Source organism: Nannobrachium achirus, assembly GCF_963921795.1.
Source record: "Nannobrachium achirus genome assembly, chromosome: 3".
Classification (NCBI taxonomy): domain Eukaryota; kingdom Metazoa; phylum Chordata; class Actinopteri; order Myctophiformes; family Myctophidae; genus Nannobrachium; species Nannobrachium achirus.
The window spans coordinates 76,558,335-76,582,954 of NC_137812.1; the positions used below are offsets into that span (position 1 = coordinate 76,558,335).

The 24,620-nt window shown below is 43.3% G+C and overlaps 1 protein-coding gene across 1 annotated transcript; it reads left to right on the top strand.

Annotated features, from left to right (window-relative positions):
• Window positions 1-13,018: 13,018 nt before the first annotated feature.
• LOC308282463 (chemerin-like receptor 1) lies at window positions 13,019-23,926 on the top strand (the record flags this gene model as incomplete). Its single annotated transcript, XM_080722809.1, has 5 exons — window positions 13,019-13,221; window positions 17,494-17,729; window positions 19,433-19,575; window positions 22,600-22,824; window positions 23,669-23,926. The coding sequence occupies 5 exons, from the start codon at window positions 13,019-13,021 to the stop codon at window positions 23,924-23,926; spliced, it is 1,065 nt and encodes a 354-aa protein (XP_080578935.1).
• Window positions 23,927-24,620: the final 694 nt, after the last annotated feature.

Below are 24,620 nucleotides of genomic sequence, written 5' to 3' on the forward strand. Positions count from 1 at the left end.
ATGTCAGTATCATGTCAGTATCATGTCAGTATCATGACAGTATCATGGACAGTATCATGTCAGTATCATGTCAGTATCATGTCAGTATCATGTCAGTATCATGGTCAGTATCATGGTCAGTATCATGTCAGTGTCATGGTCAGTATCATGGTCAGTATCATGGTCAGTATCATGTCAGTATCATGTCAGTATCATGGACAGTATCATGGTCAGTATCATGGTCAGTATCATGTCAGTATCATGTCAGTATCATGTCAGTATCATGACAGTATCATGGTCAGTATCATGTCAGTATCATGTCAGTATCATGTCAGTATCATGTCAGTGTCATGGTCAGTATCATGTCAGTATCATGGTCAGTATCATGGTCAGTATCATGTCAGTATCATGTCAGTATCATGGTCAGTATCATGGTCAGTATCATGTCAGTATCATGTCAGTATCATGTCAGTATCATGGTCAGTATCATGTCAGTATCATGGTCAGTATCATGGTCAGTATCATGTCAGTATCATGTCAGTATCATGTCAGTATCATGACAGTATCATGTCAGTATCATGTCAGTATCATGTCAGTATCATGTCAGTATCATGGTCAGTATCATGGTCAGTATCATGTCAGTATCATGTCAGTATCATGGTCAGTATCATGTCAGTATCATGGACAGTATCATGTCAGTATCATGTCAGTATCATGTCAGTATCATGTCAGTATCATTGTCAGTATCATGGTCAGTATCATGTCAGTATCATGTCAGTATCATGTCAGTATCATGTCAGTATCATGTCAGTATCATGTCAGTATCATGTCAGTATCATGGTCAGTATCATGTCAGTATCATGTCAGTATCATGGTCAGTATCATGTCAGTATCATTGTCAGTATCATGGTCAGTATCATGTCAGTATCATGTCAGTATCATGTCAGTATCATGTCAGTATCATGTCAGTATCATGTCAGTATCATGGTCAGTATCATGTCAGTATCATGTCAGTATCATGTCAGTATCATGGTCAGTATCATGTCAGTATCATGTCAGTATCATGAAATAAACACACATTCAGTTATTAAACACTGCTTAGATGATCCTAAAAAAGAGTTTGTATGAAATTGGACCAAAGTCAAATAAAGAGTTGTGTCAATCTCTCACTAGAGACATTCACATCACTGAACCCTGCTTGTCTATGACTGACCTCTGCTGGTGACAAACTGACATGACATTGGGGCTCAACATAGAAGCTGACAATCTATCTTTCTTTCTTTCTTTCTTTCTTTCTTTCTTTCTTTCGTGAATTGTATGTATGAAGTATGAAGTATAGGATCTCCTTTTAGTAGACCTTGTAGCAGTGATTTATGCTGTCATGAAACTTTTTTTTCCTATTGCAAACTTCTAATACATTCTTCAATCAATCAATCAATCAATGTATTTCTATTGGAGGAAATCCAAGCCCCTTCTTCCTGTTTTTGTTTTTCTCCTCACCCCAGAAGTGGCACAACTTCACAAGCTGAAATCTGTGTGAGAATCTAAGCTCACAATGCAAGGCTTTGTGAGCTTGCAGATCATAGTTTTAAAAGGACAGATCAACTGACAGCCTGGATTTCCACCTAAACTGGTTCCATTGTTAAGAGAAATGTTCTGTTCTCTTTGTTAAAGGTTGAACAGTAGAAGGTGTTGGATGCAAGGTGGGGGAGGGGAATTCACTGTGTTGTGAGCTTTTAGAGCAATTCTGATTGCAATCCACCGTCACTTCTCCTGGTAAATGATTAACTACATTAGGCTACTACTCCCCAGGTTTAGATGGCTGTGTTGACTCTGAACATGATAAAACAATGTGCAGCAAAACCAGCTTTGCATTGTATTGGTGGTGTTGGTCCACTGTGTTTGGTCAAGTTCAGAGTCAACACATCCATCTGATTTTAGAGCACTTTGTGCTTCTGTACATCAACAAGCTTTATGGAGAGGATGATTTATTTTAGCCAGAAGCACTTGGCACCATGCCCACAGAGCCACAACTACAACTACTTAATCATTTTTACACGCATGTGCGTGCATATGCGTGTGTGCACGTTTCTGCATGTGTGTGTGTGTGTGTGTGTGGGGGGGGGGGGGGGGTGAACTCAGGGGGTGAACTCAAATCCTTGCTTCTGGGGGTCCCTGGAAGAACAACACGTTTTGAGATGGGGGTCCCTGGAAGAACAACACGTTTTGAGATGGGGGTCCCTGGAAGAACAACACGTTTTGAGATGGGGGTCCCTGGAAGAACAACACGTTTTGAGATGGGGTCCCTGATAGAACAACACGTTTAGAGATGGGGGTCCCTGATAGAACAACATGTTTAGAGATGGGGGTCCCTGATAGAACAACATGTTTAGAGATGGGGGTCCCTGATAGAACAACATGTTTAGAGATGGGGGTCCCTGATAGGTCACATGTCACCACTGATAGCAACAGAACTGTTAGCATTAGAAGACATTTGTAGAATCTGCCTATCAGCGGTTTTCAAACTCTGTCATGTCAAGGACCCCCAAAATCACATGTATCTGGCCACGGACCCCAGTCTCTAAACATGTTGTTCTATCAGGGACCCCCAATCTCAAACATGTTGTTCTATCAGGGACCCCCAATCTCAAACATGTTGTTCTATCAGGGACCCCCAATCTCAAACATGTTGTTCTATCAGGGACCCCCAATCTCAAAACATGTTGTTCTATCAGGGACCCCCAATCTCAAAACATGTTGTTCTATCAGGGACCCCCACCTCTAAACATGTTGTTCCAGGGACCCTCCAGGGACCCCCATCTCAAAATATGTTGTTCCAGGGACCCCCATCTCTAAACATGTTGTTCCAGGGATCCCCATCTCAAAATATGTTGTTCCAGGGACCCCCATCTCTAAACATGTTGTTCCAGGGACCCCCATCTCTAAACATGTTGTTCCAGGGACCCCCATCTCTAAACATGTTGTTCCAGGGACCCCCATCTCTAAACATGTTGTTCCAGGGACCCCCCAGAAACAGAGATTTGAGTTATTAATGTTCACTCTGAATGTGGGTCTTGCCTCCTGCTAGATGTAAGGAGATAGGAGATAGGAGATAGGATGTAAGGAGATAGGAGATAATAGACCTGTTAGTTATTTCTGTCACAAAATCTGGCAACACAATCATGACAAATTAAACATTGGCCAAATTGTCAAATATAGGCTGAAAGTGTGAAAATAGCAGATCTACATGCTCACAACGCCTCGTGTAGATCTGCTATTTTCACAATAGAACCGTGTTATACAGAATGTAATGCCTCAACTCTTAGTGCTGGTCAGGGTGGGGGGGGGGGGGGGGGGGGGGCTCACTCCTACCTCCACCTCTGACCTCCTGAAAGGTTCACTCTTCATTCATGGTCAGAGTTTAAGCTGAGCTGTGTGTTTTAAGGGGAGGGTTAAGGCTCTATCAGAGTCCAGGGTGAATAGCTCTTTACCCTGGACTCTGATAAGCCCCTTTTCCACTGGCCCAACAACTCCACACCAATCCACACCACACCGCCCACTTGTGCCAGGTTTTCCACTACAAGGACCTGGGTAGAGTGGTGTGAAAGTGGTACTAAACGGGGTACTAAAAAGTATCCACTCTAGAGTAGGTCTGAGCTAGGCCACACAGGGCCAAACACATCATAATGACTGATCACTCACTGGCTTTTCATTTAGACTACCATGATATAGTTGTAATACATGATAATAGATTCTATTGTGTTATAACCACTATTATGATCTATTATAGTGTATTATAATTATCATAGTAATACATTAATACTTTATAATGTATTATAATCACAGTTATAATTCATAATAGTGCATTATAATTAGGATAGTTGTAATACAAATTTATATTGTATTATAATCACAGTTAAAAGGGTCAATTTGTTTCTTACCGATAGGGGCACTTTTGTGTAATGGAAAATGTAGATATCTTTTATGTGGTGCGGTGCGGTGTGGTGTGGTGTGGTGTGGTGTGGTGCTAAAACTGCTGTGGAAAAGGGGCTTTAGAGCATTTAGGCTCAAGACATTCCACACGTGGGAGGCAGAGTTGGAGGAGGAGGATTTAGCCTTGTTGTGGGGTTGGGTGTTGCCAGATCCTCTTGGGTGGGAGTTACCAGACCATTGTTTAGGGGTGTAACGATACCATACATATCACGATACATGGTTGACAATACGATACATGGACGATATTGATTCATTCATGGACGATACGATACGATTCGATTCAATGATTTAAAATCAATATAGTAACTATTTAGCAAAGAAATTAAATCTGTTTGAAAGGTGTGGATAGTGCAGGTTTTTAAGGGAAACATTATTATGGATATAAATAAGTAAACACAGTGATTATCTGGCAAATGCATGGACATTGTATTTGTCCATTGTACACATATGGACAAACCTGCACCTTGACATGAACCCAGAGATTACACACATTTATCCATAGACCAGTGTAGCTATATGGAAAGGAAAAGTAATTAAACCCCTCCTTTTAATTTTTTCTTCTTAAAAATGCTAAATACAATGCACAAGTAGGTAGTATCGATACAATCGATTATTTGCACTACCGATTCGATACGATACAAAATCAAACGATACGATTCGATTTTAGCTGTTTTCATTACGATTTTTAAAATTAAAAAGGATATTTTGATGCAGTTACTATATCGTTACACCCCTATTGTTTACGCTGGGATGCTCCTGTGAGACCGCGGGTCAGACTCTGCAATCTGTAAACAGACATTCTGTTGTAGTAAACAGCATAAGTGTTGTTGTCGTGTTATTGTTGAAATAATGTGACAATGATTAACCCATTTAGGTTTAACTCATGGGTCTTCAACAGGGGGTCCGGGACCCCTAGGGGGTCCTCAGAGTTACTACAGGGGGTCCTCCAAATCTTTGAGTGATAGATGTTTTTCTCCATTATTATATTAACCACTTGAATCCTAGCGTCCATATTCTGAGAACTTTAGCCAAAAATAGCAGATCTACAAGTTCACAACGCCTCGCAGCGCGAGGCGCTGCGAGGCGTTGTGAGGCGCTGCGAGGCGTTGTCAACTTGTAGATCTGCTATTTTTAGCAAAGAGCTTTGGTGTAGAGGGGAAAAAGAGCAGACTAAGTACAGAGAGAAAGAGAAAGTTTGTTAAGTATTGACGGTTCAAGTGGTTAAATATCTGAAAACACAAATTGACATGAATCCAAATTTACACTGATGATTGTGCTGTCAAACAATGAAACTATATGGAATCTATGAACAGGTTGTGGGGGTCCCTGCTTCATCTCTCTCTCAGCTAAGGGGTCCCTGCTTCATCTCTCTCTCAACTAAGGGGTCCCTGCTTCATCTCTCTCTCCACTAAGGGGTCCCTGCTTCATCTCTCTCTCAACCAAGGGGTCCCTGCTTCATCTCTCTCTCAACCAAGGGGTCCCTGCTTCATCTCTCTCTCAACCAAGGGGTCCTTGGCCTGAAAACGTTGAAGACCCCTGGTTTTACTATTGTAGGGGCGGCATAGCTCAGGGGTAGAGAAACCGTTATTAGAGCACGAAGGGTTCCCAGTTCGAATCCGGGCACCCCCTGAGTTAATGTCGAAGAGTCCTTGAGCAAGAGTCTGAACCCCTAGTTGCTCCTGGTGAGCAGGTTGGTGCCTTGCATGGTTTCCTCCGCCACCGGTGTATGAATGTGTGCGTGAATGGGTGAATGTAATGCACAATCTATGTAAAGCGCTTTGGATAAAAAGCGCTATATAAATGCACCATTTACCATTTTTACTATTGAAAAATAGGCTGATATACCATCTCACAGAGTGCTCAAATCTCTGCTTCTGGCTGGTCCCTGGAACAACATATTTTGAGATGGGGGTCCGTGGCCAAATGCATGTGATTTTGGGGGTCCTTGATATGAAAAAGTTTGAGAACCACTGATTTAGAAGAAGGATTTTCAAGACATTTATAGAATTGGGTCAAAGATATTCAAAGACCAAAGACTTTTCAAAAATAGCAGATCTACAAGCTCGCAGTGTGACACTTGACTTGGTGCCCCACTGCGAGCTTGTATATCTGCTATTCTTTAATAGCTAAAGCTAATATATTGGTTAAAGTGGTTCAATGCGTTCTGGACTCAACATGGAACTGACTGGCAGTGGTGTAAAGTAACTCAGTACATTTACTTATTTGTACTTTACTTGAGTATTTCCCATTTTCCAATACTTTTACTTCTATACATCTGGGATCCACATATTGTACTTTTACTCCACTACATTTATTTGAAAACTGGAGTTACTTTGCAGATATATAAATGACTATATTATAAAACATACATTAAGCCACTTAAGCCCTCCCTACTTTATGGCAAGGTCACATCGCGACGCGCTGTGAGCTTGTTGATCTGCTATTTTCAAACATTTTGTACTTTGTACCTTTGGTACTTTAAGTGCATTTTGATGCCAACACTTTTGTACTTTTACTCAAAGTACATTTTGAATTCCGGACTTGTAACCGAGTCTTTCTTTTGATTTGATTGATTGATTGAATATTTTATTAGCAGTTTGCAATAGAAAAAAGTAAAGCTTCATGACAGTACAAATCACTGGTACAAGGTCAACTAAAAGGAGATCCTAGAAAGCCGAGGCTTATTTCCACAGGAACCACACTTTAAGTATCTCATATAACATTGAAAGACAGACGGATACGAACACGGCTTTATCTAGGATAATATCAATTTCACAAGCAGAAAAAGCATAACATCAAATACAAAGGCAGAAAAAAGGGTGGGGGGAGCATGGGGGCTTAGTCTATTTACAAGTCACGGGTAGCAGTCGCCTGAAGGTGACTTTTCTGACAGATTTTGAAGGAGGCTGGGGATTTGCTCTCCTTTAAGGCTTGTGAGAGGGCGTTACACATTCTATATTGCAGTATTGATACTTTTACTTAAGTAAAACACTTGAGTATTTTTTCCCCCAGCACTGCTGTCTGTCATAAAGAGTTCATGTCTTTCTATTGGAGGAAATCCAATCCCCTTCTTCCTTTTGTTTTTTCCCCTGACCCAGAAGTTTCCCAACCTCACAGCTCAGATCTGCTCTGTGTGAGAATCTAATGTGTTGCACATGTAGTGCATTTCTCCTCTCCTCTCCTCTACAGAACTGCTTTACAGCTGTCATTTACTGCTGGAAAACACAGCTAAAGGTAAGAACAACATCTATAATGCTGTTTGTTTTGCTGATCCTTAACAGACTAAAGAAAAAGACAGAGCAAAGACACAGAGCTTTGGTGAGATTTAAAGTGCAAAGCGCAGAGCGTGCAGGGCTGAATCATGTTGAAAGTGAAAGTAAAATCTGTGCAGCTGCCTTAACAGAACCAAGCATATTAATAGTCTGTTAGGGCAGGTCATGTCAGCTCACTGTTAGGGTATGTCAGCTCACTGTTAGAGCATGTCAGGTCACTGTACCCATGAAGGAGGATAATGACACGTGATTCAAAACAGCGGCACAGTTCGGCCAATGGAAAGGCCTCTCATTTTATTTATCTTCTGTGCTGGGTGTTTTTTTGTGGGTTGGCATGGTACAAAAGATAAATTAGAATTAGTGAAAACGGCTCACAACACACTTTGAAAAGATAAAAATATACTGTCTTGTTTTGTTCACTACTAGAAAATGCAGACATAACTTAATTAGAAAATGCAGACATAACTGTTTATTTACAACAGCCAAAAATGTAATACATTTGTAAAACATGGGCTGTAGGAAACAATTTAGGAAACCATAAAATGTGAATTAACGTTCATACTCAGCATTTCCTTAAAGCTTATTCGAATTCGCCTTTACTTTAACATTTAACCCGAACTACTGTCATACTCAACTCTCAAGATAACTTATAACGTGTCGGGTTATTGTTAAAGTACGCGCCTGACAGAGATGACAGCGTCCCCACCCGGGTGCCGCCACAGGCTTAGGCCAATCAGAGGCAAGCGGAACGAGAGGGGCGTCTCCACTGGCTGAACTGCGCCGCTGTTTTGAATCACGCTGTACGATAATGACAATGCATTAGGAATGGAGCCATTTGAGGATAAACAAAGTCTTCATTCCCATTGAACATGATGTAAAGAATGCTTTTCAAAACAGTAAAAATAATAAAGACAAATAGTTACACCTGACCTTTGACCTATATGACTTGAGCCCTTTTTTCCTCAAATCAAAAACGCAGAGTGCAATTAACATGACATCTTGCACACACGTTCCCACTAGGCAGAGGAAGAAATGCCACTTCAATTTTTTTGAAATCAGCCTCATGGTGGCGCTATAACAGGCCAATTTGTGGTTTTACCTATAACTCCACCGATCAGTTTCAAACTTTGTAAGCGCACTCCATGGATGCCAATTCAGAACCTCTGCCCCACATTTTTCACATGGGCCTGTTCTAGCGCCACCAGGAGGCCAATTTGTGCAAAACTACCTTTTGGCCAGTACTCCTACAGATTTTGTACAAAAATCACGCTAATCGGTAGACAGTATTTCTACAGTCATGTGATCGACATGGATCTGTCTGATTGTCCATATTCCATCCTGATTGGCTGAGATGCCTTAAATCACAAACGCAGAGTGCAATTAACATGAAATCGCGCACACACGTTCCCACTAAGCAGAGGAAATGCCACTTCAAATTTTGGAAATCAGTCTCATGGCGGCGCTATAACAGGCCAATTCGTGGTTTTACCTATAACTCCACCGATCAGTTTCAAACTTAGTAAGCGCACTCCCTATAGGCCAAGGAAAAACCCTTCCCTTGCATTTTTCACATCAGCCTTTTATAGTGCCACCAGGAGGCCGACTTATGTAAGACACATTTTTGGATATTACTCCTTCAGATTTTACCCAAAATTAACACAAATCAGTACACAGTATCTCTACAGTCATATGTTCAAGACAGATCTGTCCTGTATTAAATATTCCATCCTGATTGGCTAAGATTGGCCTCCAAACTTTGCAGGATTGATCCGTTTCGAACAAAATGCCTCAAATCAAACACAGCGTGCAATTGTAATGAAATTGTGCACGCACATTCGCAAAAGGCCACGGAAGCAATTACACTACAAAATGTTCAAATCAGCCTCATGGTGGCGCCATGAAAGGCCTAAGATTGGTGAAGAACACATGCCACCCTTTTTACATTGGCCTATTATAGCACCACCAGGACGCCTGGCCTGGTGGAGACCTGTGCTCTATAGCACCACCAGGACGCCTGGCCTGGTGGTGACCTGTGCTATTATAGCACCACCAGGACGCCTGGCCTGGTGGAGACCTGTGCTCTATAGCACCACCAGGACGCCTGGCCTGGTGGAGACCTGTGCTCTATAGCACCACCAGGACGCCTGGCCTGGTGGAGACCTGTGCTATTATAGCACCACCAGGACGCCTGGCCTGGTGGAGACCTGTGCTATTATAGCACCACCAGGACGCCTGGCCTGGTGGAGACCTGTGCTCTATAGCACCACCAGGACGCCTGGCCTGGTGGAGACCTGTGCTATTATAGCACCACCAGGACGCCTGGCCTGGTGGAGACCTGTGCTCTATAGCACCACCAGGACGCCTGGCCTGGTGGTGACCTGTGCTATTATAGCACCACCAGGACGCCTGGCCTGGTGGAGACCTGTGCTCGGAAGAGCACTGCTTCTAGTTTAACCTTTAGCCACTCAAGGATAAACAAAACATCTCCTTCTCCAGACAGACAGACTGCCCATTACATTACTAACCCTAACCCTAACCCTAACCCTAACCCTTCTCCAGACAGACAGACTGCCCATTACATTACTAACCCTAACCCTAACACTAACCCTAACCCTAACCCTAACCCTAACCCTAACCCTAACCAATAGCAGGCCACGGAACACAAGTTTGTGAACGTGTCCCAAACACAAGGACAACTAAAAGCAGTGTTCTTCCGAGCACAGGTCTCCACCAGGTCAGGTATTAATTATTGTGGCCTCCTGGTGGCGCTACATGTGAAAAGGGTACCATGTCTTCTTTGGCCTTTAACGGTGACGATCACATGACTGTTGCGATACTAGCAATTTCATTCCAATTGCACGCTGTGTTCAAGATTTGAGGCATTTTGTTCGAAACGGATCAATCCGTTTTGGCCTCCAAAGTTTGGAGGCCAATCTTAGCCATGCAATCAGGATGGAATACCGGTATTTAATATGGGACAAATCCGATCTACAAGCACACGTTGTGTGCTTGTAGATCTGCTATTTTCATTATTTTAAATCATTTTTAAAATAATAACACAAAAAGAGAAGGTTTTGGACAACAGCGATATAATGGGTGCCTCGGATGAACATAATATTCCTGGGTTGCCCTGAGACGAAAAGGTTTGGGAATCCCTGGTCCAAACTGAGGGAACGCTGCCAGTCAAAGACCCGCCCCCACCTGCCTCTGATTGGCCTAGCAAGCGCCCGTATGTGTGACGCACGTGGAAGCGATGCACACGGATTCCCTTGGTCCCCCGATACGTAGAGGCGTCTACCTTTCTATGTCTGCGGTCACTGGCACCATTTTCTTACCTCTTAACGTGCACAGTGGTGCACGGATCATCATGCACCACACGTGTGCAAGCTTTCAAACAAAAAAAATCTGCTTGGAATTCCGTTCAGGCATTCATGAGATAGCACCTATATAACATGTCAAACTAATCATTGGTCCTATAGACACACCTATATAACATGTCAAACTAATCATTAGTGCTATAGACACCTATATAACATGTCAAACTAATCATTGGTGCTATAGACACACCTATATAACATGTCAAACTAATCATTAGTGCTATAGACACCTATATAACACGTCAAACTAATCATTGGTGCTATAGACACACCTATATAACATGTCAAACTAATCATTGGTGCTATAGACACACCTATATAACATGTCAAACTAATCATTGGTGCTATAGACACACCTATATAACATGTCAAACTAATCATTGGTGCTATAGACACAGACACACCTATATAACACATCAAACTAATCATTGGTGCTATAGACACACCTATATAACATGTCAAACTAATCATTGGTGCTATAGACACAGACACACCTATATAACACATCAAACTAATCATTAGTGCTATAGACACACCTATATAACACATCAAACTAATCATCGGTGCTATAGACACACCTATATAACACATCAAACTAATCATCGGTGCTATAGACACACCTATATAACATGTCAAACTAATCATTGGTGCTATAGACACACCTATATAACACATCAAACTAATCATTGGTGCTATAGACACACCTATATAACACATCAAACTAATCATCGGTGCTATAGACACACCTATATAACATGTCAAACTAATCATTGGTGCTATAGACACACCTATATAACATGTCAAACTAATCATTGGTGCTATAGACACACCTATATAACACATCAAACTAATCATTAGTGCTATAGACACACCTATATAACACATCAAACTAATCATCGATGCTATAGACACACCTATATAACATGTCAAACTAATCATTAGTGCTATAGACACACCTATATAACATGTCAAACTAATCATTGGTGCTATAGACACACCTATATAACACATCAAACTAATCATTAGTGCTATAGACACACCTATATAACACATCAAACTAATCATCGGTGCTATAGACACACCTATATAACATGTCAAACTAATCATTGGTGCTATAGACACACCTATATAACATGTCAAACTAATCATTGGTGCTATAGACACACCTATATAACATGTCAAACTAATCATTGGTCCTATAGACACACCTATATAACATGTCAAACTAATCATTGGTGCTATAGACACACCTATATAACACGTCAAACTAATCATTGGTCCTATAGACACACCTATATAACATGTCAAACTAATCATTGGTGCTATAGACACACCTATATAACATGTCAAACTAATCATTGGTGCTATAGACACACCTATATAACATGTCAAACTAATCATTGGTGCTATAGACACACCTATATAACATGTCAAACTAATCATTGGTGCTATAGACACACCTATACCAGTAAGGCTCCCTAATCGGGAGATAAGCGACCGTAGGTCACTTATCTCCACAAATAGGGCAAAAATGTGTTTTGCCAAAATCTTCCTGATCCATGTTGATGACATGAGTGTAGACATACTGTGTAGTGATTTTGGAGCAGTGTCCAAAAAGGTGTTTTTAAAAATCGGCCTGGAGGTGGCGCTATATGGGAGAGATTCATGTTGATGGGATGAGTGTAGACATACTGTGTACCGATTTGCGTGATTTTAGGGCAAAACTTGTAGGAGCAGTGTCCAAAAATGTGTTTTGCAAGAATCGGCCTCATGGTGGTGCTAGAAGAGGGCCATGTGAGAAATGAGGGGTGGGGTCTCCGCGCCGGCAAGGCGGACGAATAGGTATGGGCCCCGGCTGTCCCGGTCGCTCCTAGCCGGAGTTACGGCATTTTATGTGAGCTGCAGTGTAGGGGGTCCTCCACTGGGGGCGCCACCACTTTTGCATCCGTTGTGGAGCAGCAGGAGTTGGTGGTCCCCGGGAATTCCCCGTGAGCAGGCCGGTTGGGGTGGTCATTTGGTCATTTTTGCACATTTTGGATTTTTTTTTCATCTGGGGGTCCCCCAGGGACATGGGGGTCCCTGGAGCTCCGGGGGTCCTTGGAGGTTGTAGTTTGGCAGGCAAGGAACGTGTGTGCAAAATTTGGCATGGATCGGGGCAACGGTTGCGGAGATATGAGCAGGGCAAGAGTGTGACGTGTGAGGTGTGACAGACAGACGGAGGGAGTTACACTTTGTGGTGGTTTTGATAGTAAAGTGCGACCTGACGGTCGCAATAACATGTCAAACTAATCATTGGTGCTATAGACACACCTCTTGGCATTGGCAGCCAGTGAGTTGAATATCCATCTTTAGCACCAACGTAAAACATAACGATACGTTCTTCCTTTCCCCAGGGTGATGGCGACCACGACGGACCCCCCCTCCCCCTCCCCCTCCACTCCCATAGATTACGACTACAATGTCGATGCTGAGGAGTTGTTCTGGATCGACCCGGCGGAGAGGCAGCGCATCGCGGCGCTCAGACTGCTCTACGTGACGGCCTACTCCCTCGCTCTGATCGGCCTGCCACTCAACCTGGCCGCCATCGCCGCCGTCTTCAGGTAACCATGGTTACCATAGGTTGGGATTTTCATTATAGTTTAGTTTTAGACTTTGTTTTTTTCTTTTCTAATTAATTTTCTTTTATAGCGGCCCCCCCCCCACCCACTGAAATCAAAATCATTAAAATGGCTAAAACAATAGAACGCAATAAATGCAAACATGTTAACACTCATTTTTTTCTTTTACGATCTATGAATTCTTGTTGTAAAAAAACAAAGTTGTCCTTTAAAGATGCAGTGCTGTGATTCTTTTCTCCCCTAAAACATGATGATCAGATATTATGATGATACCAGGAGGAAGATCTTTTTTAACTCTTTGCCGTCCGAAATAGAATGGTTGTTGGTAGATTAGCCGTGAAATTTCTATTATTATATTATGATCTGAACCGCATTCATTTTACCAGACATCCAGCGCTATATCACGTGGTCTTCATCCCCCATTACCATACCGCGATCCCCCGTTGTTTTACTCACCCCAGTTCCCAGTGAAAAACTAAATCTGCATTGGCTTAGAGTGGGAGATTCGGCTGACGCATCATGTCCCCGTGCGTTTCGCGTGCGCGATCCGTTCACGTAAATGTCCTCTCAAATAATCCACGTGTGACTCAAGAGTAGAACTGAAAAGTTTCGCTAGCATAGCCCCCAGCACGGCTGCAGTAGAAGCACTCGTGTACAGACAGTAACCGAATGGGGGAAGGTGCCTTGGAGAAGGAAAGGGCCATGACATCACTTCTGCTTCATGTCAGACCAGCCATGAGCTATCGATGCACGAGTGGTGACGATCGCCGATTTTCGGATGAAAATCATTTATTTCGGTAAATACGGGTGATAAATAGGATGTCTTGTTCAAACATGTAATATTTAGTTTAATATCAAGGTAATCTTAAAATGTATAATGAACTCAAATGTCTAATCTCCATATAGCCTGATCACGTCACAGCATCACCCTCTGTGTTTCCTGAGGTTGCATTTACACAGCTGGTAGGCTAGCTGTCACTGCTTCGGCTATGAGGTGTCCTTTAGGCCATAAAGATCGTCTGATTGGATCCGACCTGTTGATGAGTAGCCTATTCTTCCTGTCCTTTGATGCTTTGATTGATCAATGTGTATTGTGTTGTGGCATGGGCAGCTGTTGTCTGTCAAGGTGTCACATGTACTGTAGGGTACTGTAGGCCTATATAACTCTCTGTATATTGACATGAAGGGACAGTATTCTGCGGTTCCACCGCTGAGGTGAGGTCAGGCCTGCGTGCTCTGACTCTATACTTGCCATTCCTGGACTATGCTGTTGCCTGCCTGAATAAAGCTGCTGGAAACATCTTTTATTTATATTTAGTCTGAATTTCTTATTTATCAACGGGAAAGTACGGGAAAAGACGAGCGGCTGAGACCCCCCCCCCCCCCCCCCCCCCTAGGAAGTCCGATATAGTACGGTTTTAATATTAAGGGGCTCCCCGTGGCTTGGAATGTGTTAATAAAAGTGTACAGGAAGTGTTAAAATGTGTTTTTTATGTGGCCACACCCCCAGTTCATTAGGTATGAAGTATGGTGGGTGGTGACCCAGCTGAAGTTAGCCACACCCACAGTGTTGGGTGAACAGTAAAAGGGGAGGGGCTGAGTTTAATCTGTGTTTTTCAGTTGGGCCTTTTGACTTGGACGCTTTCAGCTTTCAGGAAGAAACCAAAAATACACAGGGAAGGCAAATCTGCATATCATAACCACACCTGGGGGTCTGTTAGAGTAATGTTAACTCCATAGACACATACAAAACATATTATAACCACACCTGGTGGTCTGTTAGAGTAATGTTAACTCCATAGACACATACAAAACATATTATAACCACACCTGGGGGTCTGTTAGAGTAATGTTAACTCCATAGACACATACAAAACATATTATAACCACACCTGGGGGTCTGTTAGAGTAATGTTAACTCCATAGACACATACAAAACATATTATAACCACACCTGGGGGTCTGTTAGAGTAATGTTAACTCCATAGACACATACAAAACATATTATAATCACACCTGGTGGTCTGTTAGAGTAATGTTAACTCCATAGACACATACAAAACATATTATAACCACACCTGGTGGTCTGTTAGAGTAATGTTAACTCCATAGACACATACAAAACCTATTATAACCACACCTGGGGGTCTGTTAGAGTAATGTTAACTCCATAGACACATACAAAACCTATTATAACCACACCTGGGGGTCTGTTAGAGTAATGTTAACTCCATAGACACATACAAAACATATTATAACCACACCTGGGGGTCTGTTAGAGTAATGTTAACTCCATAGACACATACAAAACATATTATAACCACACCTGGTGGTCTGTTAGAGTAATGTTAACTCCATAGACACATACAAAACATATTATAATCACACCTGGTGGTCTGTTAGAGTAATGTTAACTCCATAGACACATACAAAACATATTATAACCACACCTGGTGGTCTGTTAGAGTAATGTTAACTCCATAGACACATACAAAACATATTATAACCACACCTGGGGGTCTGTTAGAGTAATGTTAACTCCATAGACACATACAAAACATATTATAACCACACCTGGGGGTCTGTTAGAGTAATGTTAACTCCATAGACACATACAAAACATATTATAACCACACCTGGTGGTCTGTTAGAGTAATGTTAACTCCATAGACACATACAAAACATATTATAACCACACCTGGTGGTCTGTTAGAGTAATGTTAACTCCATAGACACATACAAAACATATTACCAGTAAGACTCTCTAATCGGGAGATAAGCGACTGTTGGTCGCTTATCTCCACAAATAGGGCAAAAATTTGTTTTGCCAAAATCTTCCTGATGGTGGCGTTAGATGGGACAGATGCGTTTTGATTACATGACTGTAGAGATACTGTGCGATTTGCGTGATTTTAGGGCAAAATCTGTCGGAGCAGTGTCCAAAAATGTGTTTTTAAAAATCGGCCTGAAGGTGGCGCTATATGGGACAGATCCATGTTGATGACATGAGTGTAGACATACTGTGTACCGATTTGCGTGATTTTAGGGCAAAAATTGTAGGAGCTGTGTCCATAAATGTGATTTGCAAGAATCGGCCACATAGTGGCGCTAGAAGAGGGTCATGTGAGAATTGATGGGTGGAGGTTGTGGTTTGGCAGGCAAGGAGTGTGTGTGCAAAATTTGGCATGGATCGGGGCAACGGTTGCGGAGATATGAGCAGGGCAAAAGTGTGACGTGTGACGTGTGAGCACATTTGGTCATTTTTTACATCTGGGGGTCCCCCAGGGACCTTGGGGTCCCTGGGGCTCCGGGGGTCCTTGGAGGTTGTAGTTTGGCAGTCAAGGAGTGTGTGTGCAAAATCTGGCATGGATCGGGTCAACGGTTGCGGAGATATGAGCAGGGAAAAAGTGTGACTGACTGACTGACGCACAGACAGCCCGTGGAGGTTTTGGTAGTAAATGCGACCTACGGTCGCAATAACCACAACTGGGGGTCTATTAGAGTATTGTTAACTCCATAGACACATACACAACATATTATAACCACACCTGGGGGTCTGTTAGAGTAATGTTAACTCCATAGACACATACAAAACATATTATAACCACACCTGGTGGTCTATTAGAGTATTGTTAACTCCATAGACACATACAAAACAGAAAAAGTACAACACCAGTAAGACTCCCTAAATGAGGAGATAATCGACCGTCAGGTCGCATACACAAACTTTGGAAGGCAACGGGAGCCAATCAGGAGGGAATATGGGAAATGGGACAGATCCATGTTGATGACATGACTTTAGAGATACTGTGTACCGCTTTGTGTGATTTTAGGCAAAAATCTGTAGGAGCAGTGTCCAAAAATTTGTATTTCAAAAGTCGGCCAGATGGTGGTGCTAGATGGGACAGATGCATTTTGATTACGTGACTGTGGAGATACTGTTTACCGCTTTGTGTGATTTTAGGCCAAAATGTGTAGTAGTGTCCAAAAATGTGTCTTGCAAGAATCTGCCTCATGGTGGCGATAGAAGAGGGCCATGTGAGAAATTAGGGGTGGAGGTTGTGGTTTGGCAGCCAAGGAGTGTGTGTGCAAAGTTTGGCATGGATCGGGACAACGGTGGCGGAGATATGAGTGGGGGAAAAGTGTGACGTGACGTGACGGATGGACGGATGGACAGACTGACAGCTGGTGGAGGTTAACTGCAACTATGGCACCACCTCTTCTAAGTAAACATGTGCATATGCTTCCTTCCAGGTACAAGCAGCAGCTGCGTCGCTGGACTCAGATCCTGGGTCTGTCGTTGGCTCACCTGCTGCGATGCGTCTTCCTGCCGCTGTACCTGCACAGCGCCTGGCGCTCCTTCTCCTGGGAGTTTGGAGGCTCCGTCTGCAAGCTGGGCTCCTTCTCCACCCTGCTCTGCATGTTCTCCTCCACCCTGGTGCTCACCTTCTGGAGCCTGCGCTGGTGCGTCCCCGAGGTCACCCGGCAAGGTCAGTGGTGTGGAGAGTTTTAGAGCTTAGAGCTCTTTAGAGCTTTATCATAGTCCAAGGTTAGTGGTGTGGAGAGTTTTAGAGCTTAGAGCTCTTTAGAGCTTTATCATAGTCCAAGGTTAGTGGTGTGGAGAGTTTTAGAGCTTAGAGCTCTTTAGAGCTTTATCATAGTCCAAGGTCAGTGGTGTGGAGAGTTTTAGAGCTTAGAGCTCTTTAGAGCTTTATCATAGTCCAAGGTTAGTGGTGTGGAGAGTTTTAGAGCTTAGAGCTCTTTAGAGCTTTATCATAGTCCAAGGTCAGTGCTGTGGAGAGTTTTAGAGCTTAGAGCTCTTTAGAGCTTTATCATAGTCCAAGGTCAGTGCTGTGGAGAGTTTTAGAGCTTAGAGCTCTTTAGAGCTTTATCATAGTCCAAGGTCAGTGGTGTGGAGAGTTTTAGAGCTTAGAGCTCTTTAGAGCTTTATCATAGTCCAAGGTTAGTGGTGTGGAGAGTTTTAGAGCTTAGAGCTCTTTAGAGCTTTATCATAGTCCAAGGTCAGTGGTGTGGAGAGTTTTAGAGCTTAGAGCTCTTTAGAGCTTTATCATAGTCCAAGGTTAGTGCTGTGGAGAGTTTTAGAGCTTAGAGCTCTTTAGAGCTTTATCATAGTCCAAGGTCAGTGGTGTGGAGAGTTTTAGAGCTTAGAGCTCTTTAGAGCTTTATCATAGTCCAAGGTCAGTGGTGTGGAGAGTTTTAGAGCTTAGAGCTCTTTAGAGCTTTATCATAGTCCAAGGTTAGTGCTGTGGAGAGTTTTAGAGCTTAGAGCTCTTTAGAGCTTTATCATAGTCCAAGGTGAAGAGCTTCACCTCACATTCTTAAGTGATAAGCTATCACCTAAGAATGTGATAACAAGTGGAGGCCATCATAGTCATGCCATGGTGAAGTCCTATCACTGTGACTAATATGCCTCTCTGCCTCTGAAACCAGGGGGCACACTGATTGGTCTAGATCGACCAATCAGTGAACGGGGTGATGGGGAGATGTCTGAAGGTAAAAACAGAGGAGAGATGTCTAGGTCTGTGGTGACAGCCCTTCACCGCGGTGAATGGCATAATGTTGTAGTTTTCTGACTTTGAAAGACTACACCACGGTGATGGCTTATCACCCCACCCTGGACTATGATCATAAGGCCTAGGCTTGTGTAGCCAGACTCACATCACTGCGTGGATATGAGTCTGCTACTTCATTATGGATGTGGACACAGAGGGAAGAAGGATTTAGAAGATTTAGAAGTGAGACTGGATTCCGCCAAAGCATTTCAATGGGGTTTTAGTTTGGATTGATGGTCTTGTGCAGGTTTCAGCCGCGCAGACCTTGTGTTTATACTTGAAGCACTGTTTTCCCCAACTGTCCAATCGGATGAGTCGAAGGCGGAACGTCCTAAGATCAGAAGAAGCAGTGGTGAAGAAGTGGTTGTAGCTACGCGTGTCGGTGGTTTTTAGCTACGCGTGTCGGTGGTTTTTAGCTACGCGTGTCGGTGGTTTTTAGCTACGCGTGTCGGTGGTTTTTAGCTACGCGTGTCGGTGGTTTTTGGGAGAATCCGCTGGCTGCAAAAAAACAATCTGACGAGCACAAAAGGCTGCCAGCCATACATCCATTGCAGCATTGATACTTTTACTTAAGTAAAACATGTGACTACTTGTCCTCCCTCCCTCCACTGCCCCACAAGGTGACGACGGTTCTTCCAGAGTGAAGCTGTTTTTCTGTCCGGTGCCTAAGAGGTTGCTCCCGGTGCCCGGCAGTACGGTCCTGCTCAGCTGGTTCCTGGGGGCGGTGCTGGCCATCCCCTCCTTACTGTCCATGGAACTACAGGTAAGATGGCCGCCTTACTGTCCATGGAACTACAGGTAAGATGGCCTCCCTACTGTCCATGGAACTACAAGTAAGATGGTCGCCCCTCCTTACTGTCCATGGAACTACAAGTAAGATGGCCGCCCCCTCCTTACTGTCCTTGGAACTACAAGTAAGATGGACGCCCCTCCTTACTGTCCATGGAACTACAGGTAAGATGGCCGTCCCCTCCCACATAGTCATGTAAAAAAGTGTCCTCTCCAGACCATGAAAGCAGTTTTCACTATGGTGAAAGAAATGCAAATGCCCCCTCTTTCCATGCCATACCTGAAGGCAGCGTTCAAGAGAATTGCCTTGTCCAAACTCTCCTGAACTTGAATGCAGCGTCTTATGTTGAAAGAATTGCCCTCTCTGTGTAGAAATCCATGCTGTTACGCCACATCTCCACTTGATTATGCTTAGTTCAGTGTGGTATCAAGCACTGAAAATAGCCGACCTCCAAGCTCACAACGCGAGCGAACAACGCGTTGTGAGCTTGGAGGTTGGCTATTTTCACCAAAATGGCCCTTTTAGAAATGCCAGCCGCTGCCTCGCTAACATTCTCTGCATTCTACATTCTACTTTTGTGAGTCCTGCTCCTGACAAATAAGCCAAAGTATGAAGAAGAAGAAACTTTGAGAACACAGTTTGAAGTGAGCGGTGCATTTGAGCAGTTTGTTTCATCAAGCGTGTGTGTGTGTGTGTGTGTGTGTGTGTGTGTGTGTGTGTGTTTGTGTGTGTGTGTGTGTGTTAGGGCATTCACCGAATATTCGAATATTCGAATATCAAAACACTATTCGATTACTATAAACACTATTCGAAAAATCGCCGAAATTAATTTTAATATTATTTTCGTTTTTTTTTTTTTCGTGACAAACAATATTTCTACAGTAGACATGCAGCTGTGAGCTCTGGTGTTAGTATTTCTCCTAATCCATTCATGTTTGATTGTTGTCAAATCCAACCACACTGTAGTGGCTAGCTTATGTGATTGATGTGCCGACTGCCGACATACACTGCTGGCCCGTCACTATAGATGACAGTCACTCAGTGTAGGAGGGGAGGGGAGGGGGCGAGGGGCTCTCCAGAACAAGCAAGCTCTGCTCGTTGCTGACAAAAGTGTGTAATTCTTTAGGCTACTTTACTTTATTGCTGCTGAGTTACGTTCCTCTTGCCATATCCAGTTTAGAGGACACCCTTCTCTTTACAGTAGCTCTTTCGGACCGCGCTTCACCGCAACCACGTTGATGTCATGCTTCATATTCAAATGTATCTCCTCTTTAAACCATAAAGGTACAAGCGTCCGCCGTTTTATTTATGATAACGGGTCGAGAGTTTCGCGACACGGATTGGAGTGGAATTGATGATCTTGTAAAGCTTGTGTTACATACTGTATACTTCTATACTATAGCATGTGATGTAATGTAATCATAACCCATCTTAGCCTTGTCTGTTGTACTGGTCGAGACTCGAGTCACACCAGCCTTCATTAACATTGGAATGAGTCTCGGTACATATTAATGGCCTGCTAAGTAGCGGAGGTGTCAACGACATGCGTGTGAAGTCATTAACATAGCGTTCATCCCATCAAACAATCACTATAATGCCTGGATCCCGAGGCTAAACAATTCACAATAGCCTACAACACTGCTTGTAACGAACAAGGATGGACAGTATAAATGTGGTTGTTGAAGATAGATAGGATAGGCTTGAACAGTTATTTTCGGAGTTTTCCTAGTAAAATGAACTCGCTTTTCGTCGCAAGTTTCATCAGCATGTTTATGCTATGTTCAGTCGTAAGACAGTGCAGCGTGTCAAAAATAGCAGATGTACAAGCTCACAACGCGTCTATCCGCGACGCATTGTGCATTGTAGGTCTGTTCCAAAGGGTCCGTTCTCTCTCTGCTGCTTGAGTTCTGCATCCACCAGTGAAAACCTCTCACAGCCAATCGATGGCTGTTATTTCACGAACAGAGGTTAACCCGTTAATTGCTGGTTGTTTTTAAGGCTCGCAAAGGAGCGTTTTAATGATTTATTAGATTACAAAAATACCCGTCGAATTCCGAATATTCGAATACTTTGAGGTCGAATAATTCGAATTCGAAAAATCACTATTCGTGAATGCCCTAGTGTGTGTGTGTGTGTGTGTGTGTGTGTGTGTGTGTGTGTGTGTGTGTGTGTGTGTGTGTGTGTGTGTGTGTGTGTGTGTGTGTGTGTGTGTGTGTGTGTGGCATACAGTACATACTAGGGATGCACCAATATGGAAATTCTTCGCCGATACCGATGTTTAAAATAACTATTTAGCCGATACTGATACCGATATTAGTTTATTTTGTTTTTGGTGTTATTATTTACCCTTTTGGGGCCAGGGAAACAAATAAATCAACATTATAAGAAATAACTGTTCAGAATCTACTCTCTTGGTTAAGCTACAAATGACCAACACACCAACATAGCCAGCACAAAATGTATGATTATCAACAACAGATACATATCGGCTACTGCCATCGGTTAATGTCAGCTTTATTTGCCGATACCGATATTGACGGATAACAGCAAACATCGGCCGATACCGATGTGCAGCCGATATATCGGTGCATCCGTAGTACATACCGATGTTTCACTCAGGGTTTTTCATCTCACTCACGTCACTTTGTCTGCTGACCTCACTCAGCAACGTAATAAAAATAAAATAAACAAAAATTAAAATTAAACAATTCACAGGAGGCAAGCAGTGATCACCCCATGATGTGCACTGCAATGTAGTTTCAAATGCACTGCATTGCAGGCGCTTTTTTGAGAGTAAAAAACTAAAAAAGAAGAAGAAGACATGTGTGACATGCATGATCTGGGCAGATTGCCCCAGGAAATGTGCCAATCTCAACCCAAAACAACGGTAGTTACACACTCAGTCAAGCATTGGAGACAGTGTGCCACCGCTCAGAAAATGTCAAAACCAACCAAAACTAAAACAAATCCTAAAAGTGTCCTAACCTTGACCTCCAGGAGAGCGAGTGGACCCAGGGACCCGTCTGCACTGAGAACTTCAACTTCTCCAGAGGGGAGAAGAGCCAGACTGCGTTGGCCCTGGAGAGGAAGAAAGCTGTGATGGTCTGCCGCTTCCTGTTCGGCCTCCTACTCCCCCTAGTGGTCATCGGGGTGAGCCGCTGCGTGCGGGGGAGGAGGGGGAGGAGGACGCAGACCCCGCGAGGCGGCGAGACGGATTCCCAGGTAGGGCTGCGAATCTTTGGGTATCCCACGATTCATTTCAGAATCGATTCTTGGGGTCACGATTCACGATTCTGTCAAATCCAAACGATTCAAATTCAGAAACTATTATTTTCCAATTTAAAAATGATTGTCGATTCTCGAATTCATATATCAGGATCTACTCCAGTCATGAAAGCAGAGTACATTGTAAAGGTTTTATCAACTTATTGCAATAATTTAAACAAGCAAAGGTAAATCCAAGACAACATGTCTGATTTATCCATGCTTGCACACATTCTTTTAACTTGTACATAATATCTAATACATTATATTAATGAAAAAAATCATAATAAGAAATCATAAAATAAAAATTATAATATCTAATAAATAAATAATACAAAAATAGATTTTTGGAAAATGAGAATCGATTCTGAATCTTACCATGTTAGAAACACGTTTCGAATTCGAATCGATTTTTTCCTGCACCCCCTACTCCACTATCACGGGACTCTCTGGGTTCCTTTTGGGAGGTCTAAATTGAACTTTACAAGCATGTGACTCTGACAGTATACAAATGAAACCAAATGGACCCATAAGGATCCATTTGGTTTCATTTGTACACTGTCAGAGTCAAGCGGAGACCTTGACATTGTAAAGTTTGAGAACGACTGATTTAGACCAAAATGCAGTTTTAAATAGAATTCTGCAATGAATCTCTGTATTAACAATTCAACAGGATTTTTTTTTACAAGGCTCCCTCATCAGTTGTATCACGATATATAGGATATCTCTGAAAAGGCATATGGTGGAGACATTGTATCGTCTCAAGGATAATCATCACCATATGGCCCACCCCTCCTCCCAGGTCCTGTGGCCGGCGACCGTCAGCCACTTGGTGCTGTGGGCTCCTCTGCTGACGCTCTGGCTCCTGTCCGTCACAGACGCCCTGCGAGGCAGCAGCGTGTTGGCCTACGGCCTGCCAGCCTGCACCGCGCTGTCCGCCCTGGACAGCCTGGTCTGTCCTCTGCTCTGCCTCTGGAAGGGGAAGGCCGACGTCGACCAGGAAGGGTACGGCAGTACCGCCACCACGGGGGACGAGCTCGAGATGTCCTCCCCCGCTTGACCCGTTAATACCCGTTAAGTCAGGGGTCTTCAACGTTTTCAGGCCAAGGACCCCTTAGCTGAGAGAGAGATGAAGCAGAGACCCCTTAGTTGAGAGAGAGATGAAGCAGGGACCCCTTAGCTGAGAGAGAGATGAAGCAGGGACCCCTTAGTTGAGAGAGAGATGAAGCAGGGACCCCCACAACCTGTTCATAGATTCCATATAGTTTCATTGTTTGACAGCACAATCATCAGTGTATTTTGGATTCATGTCAGTTTGTGTTTTCAGATATTGAACCACTTGAACCGTCAATACTAAACTTGACCTTTCACTCTGTACTTAGTCTGCTCTTTTCCCCCTCTACACCAAACCTCTTTGCCAAAAATAGCAGATCTACAAGCTCACAACGCCTCGCACTATTTTGGCTAAAGTTCTCAGAATATGGATGTTAGGGTTCAAGTGGTTAATATAAAAACGGAGAAAAAAAGTTTCTATCGCACAAAGATTTGGAGGACCCCCTGTAGTAACTCTGAGGACCCCCTAGGAGTCCCGGACCCCCTGTTGAAGACCCCTGCGTTAAGTGCCTAACTAATTAGGGATTTCAGAAGCGGGCGGTAGTGTGCTCGTCCCGAAGAAGTTTGGGATTTATACCATATATCGCTTGATATTATATATTATATATTATATAACATTACGGAGCCGCTGGTGAAAATAG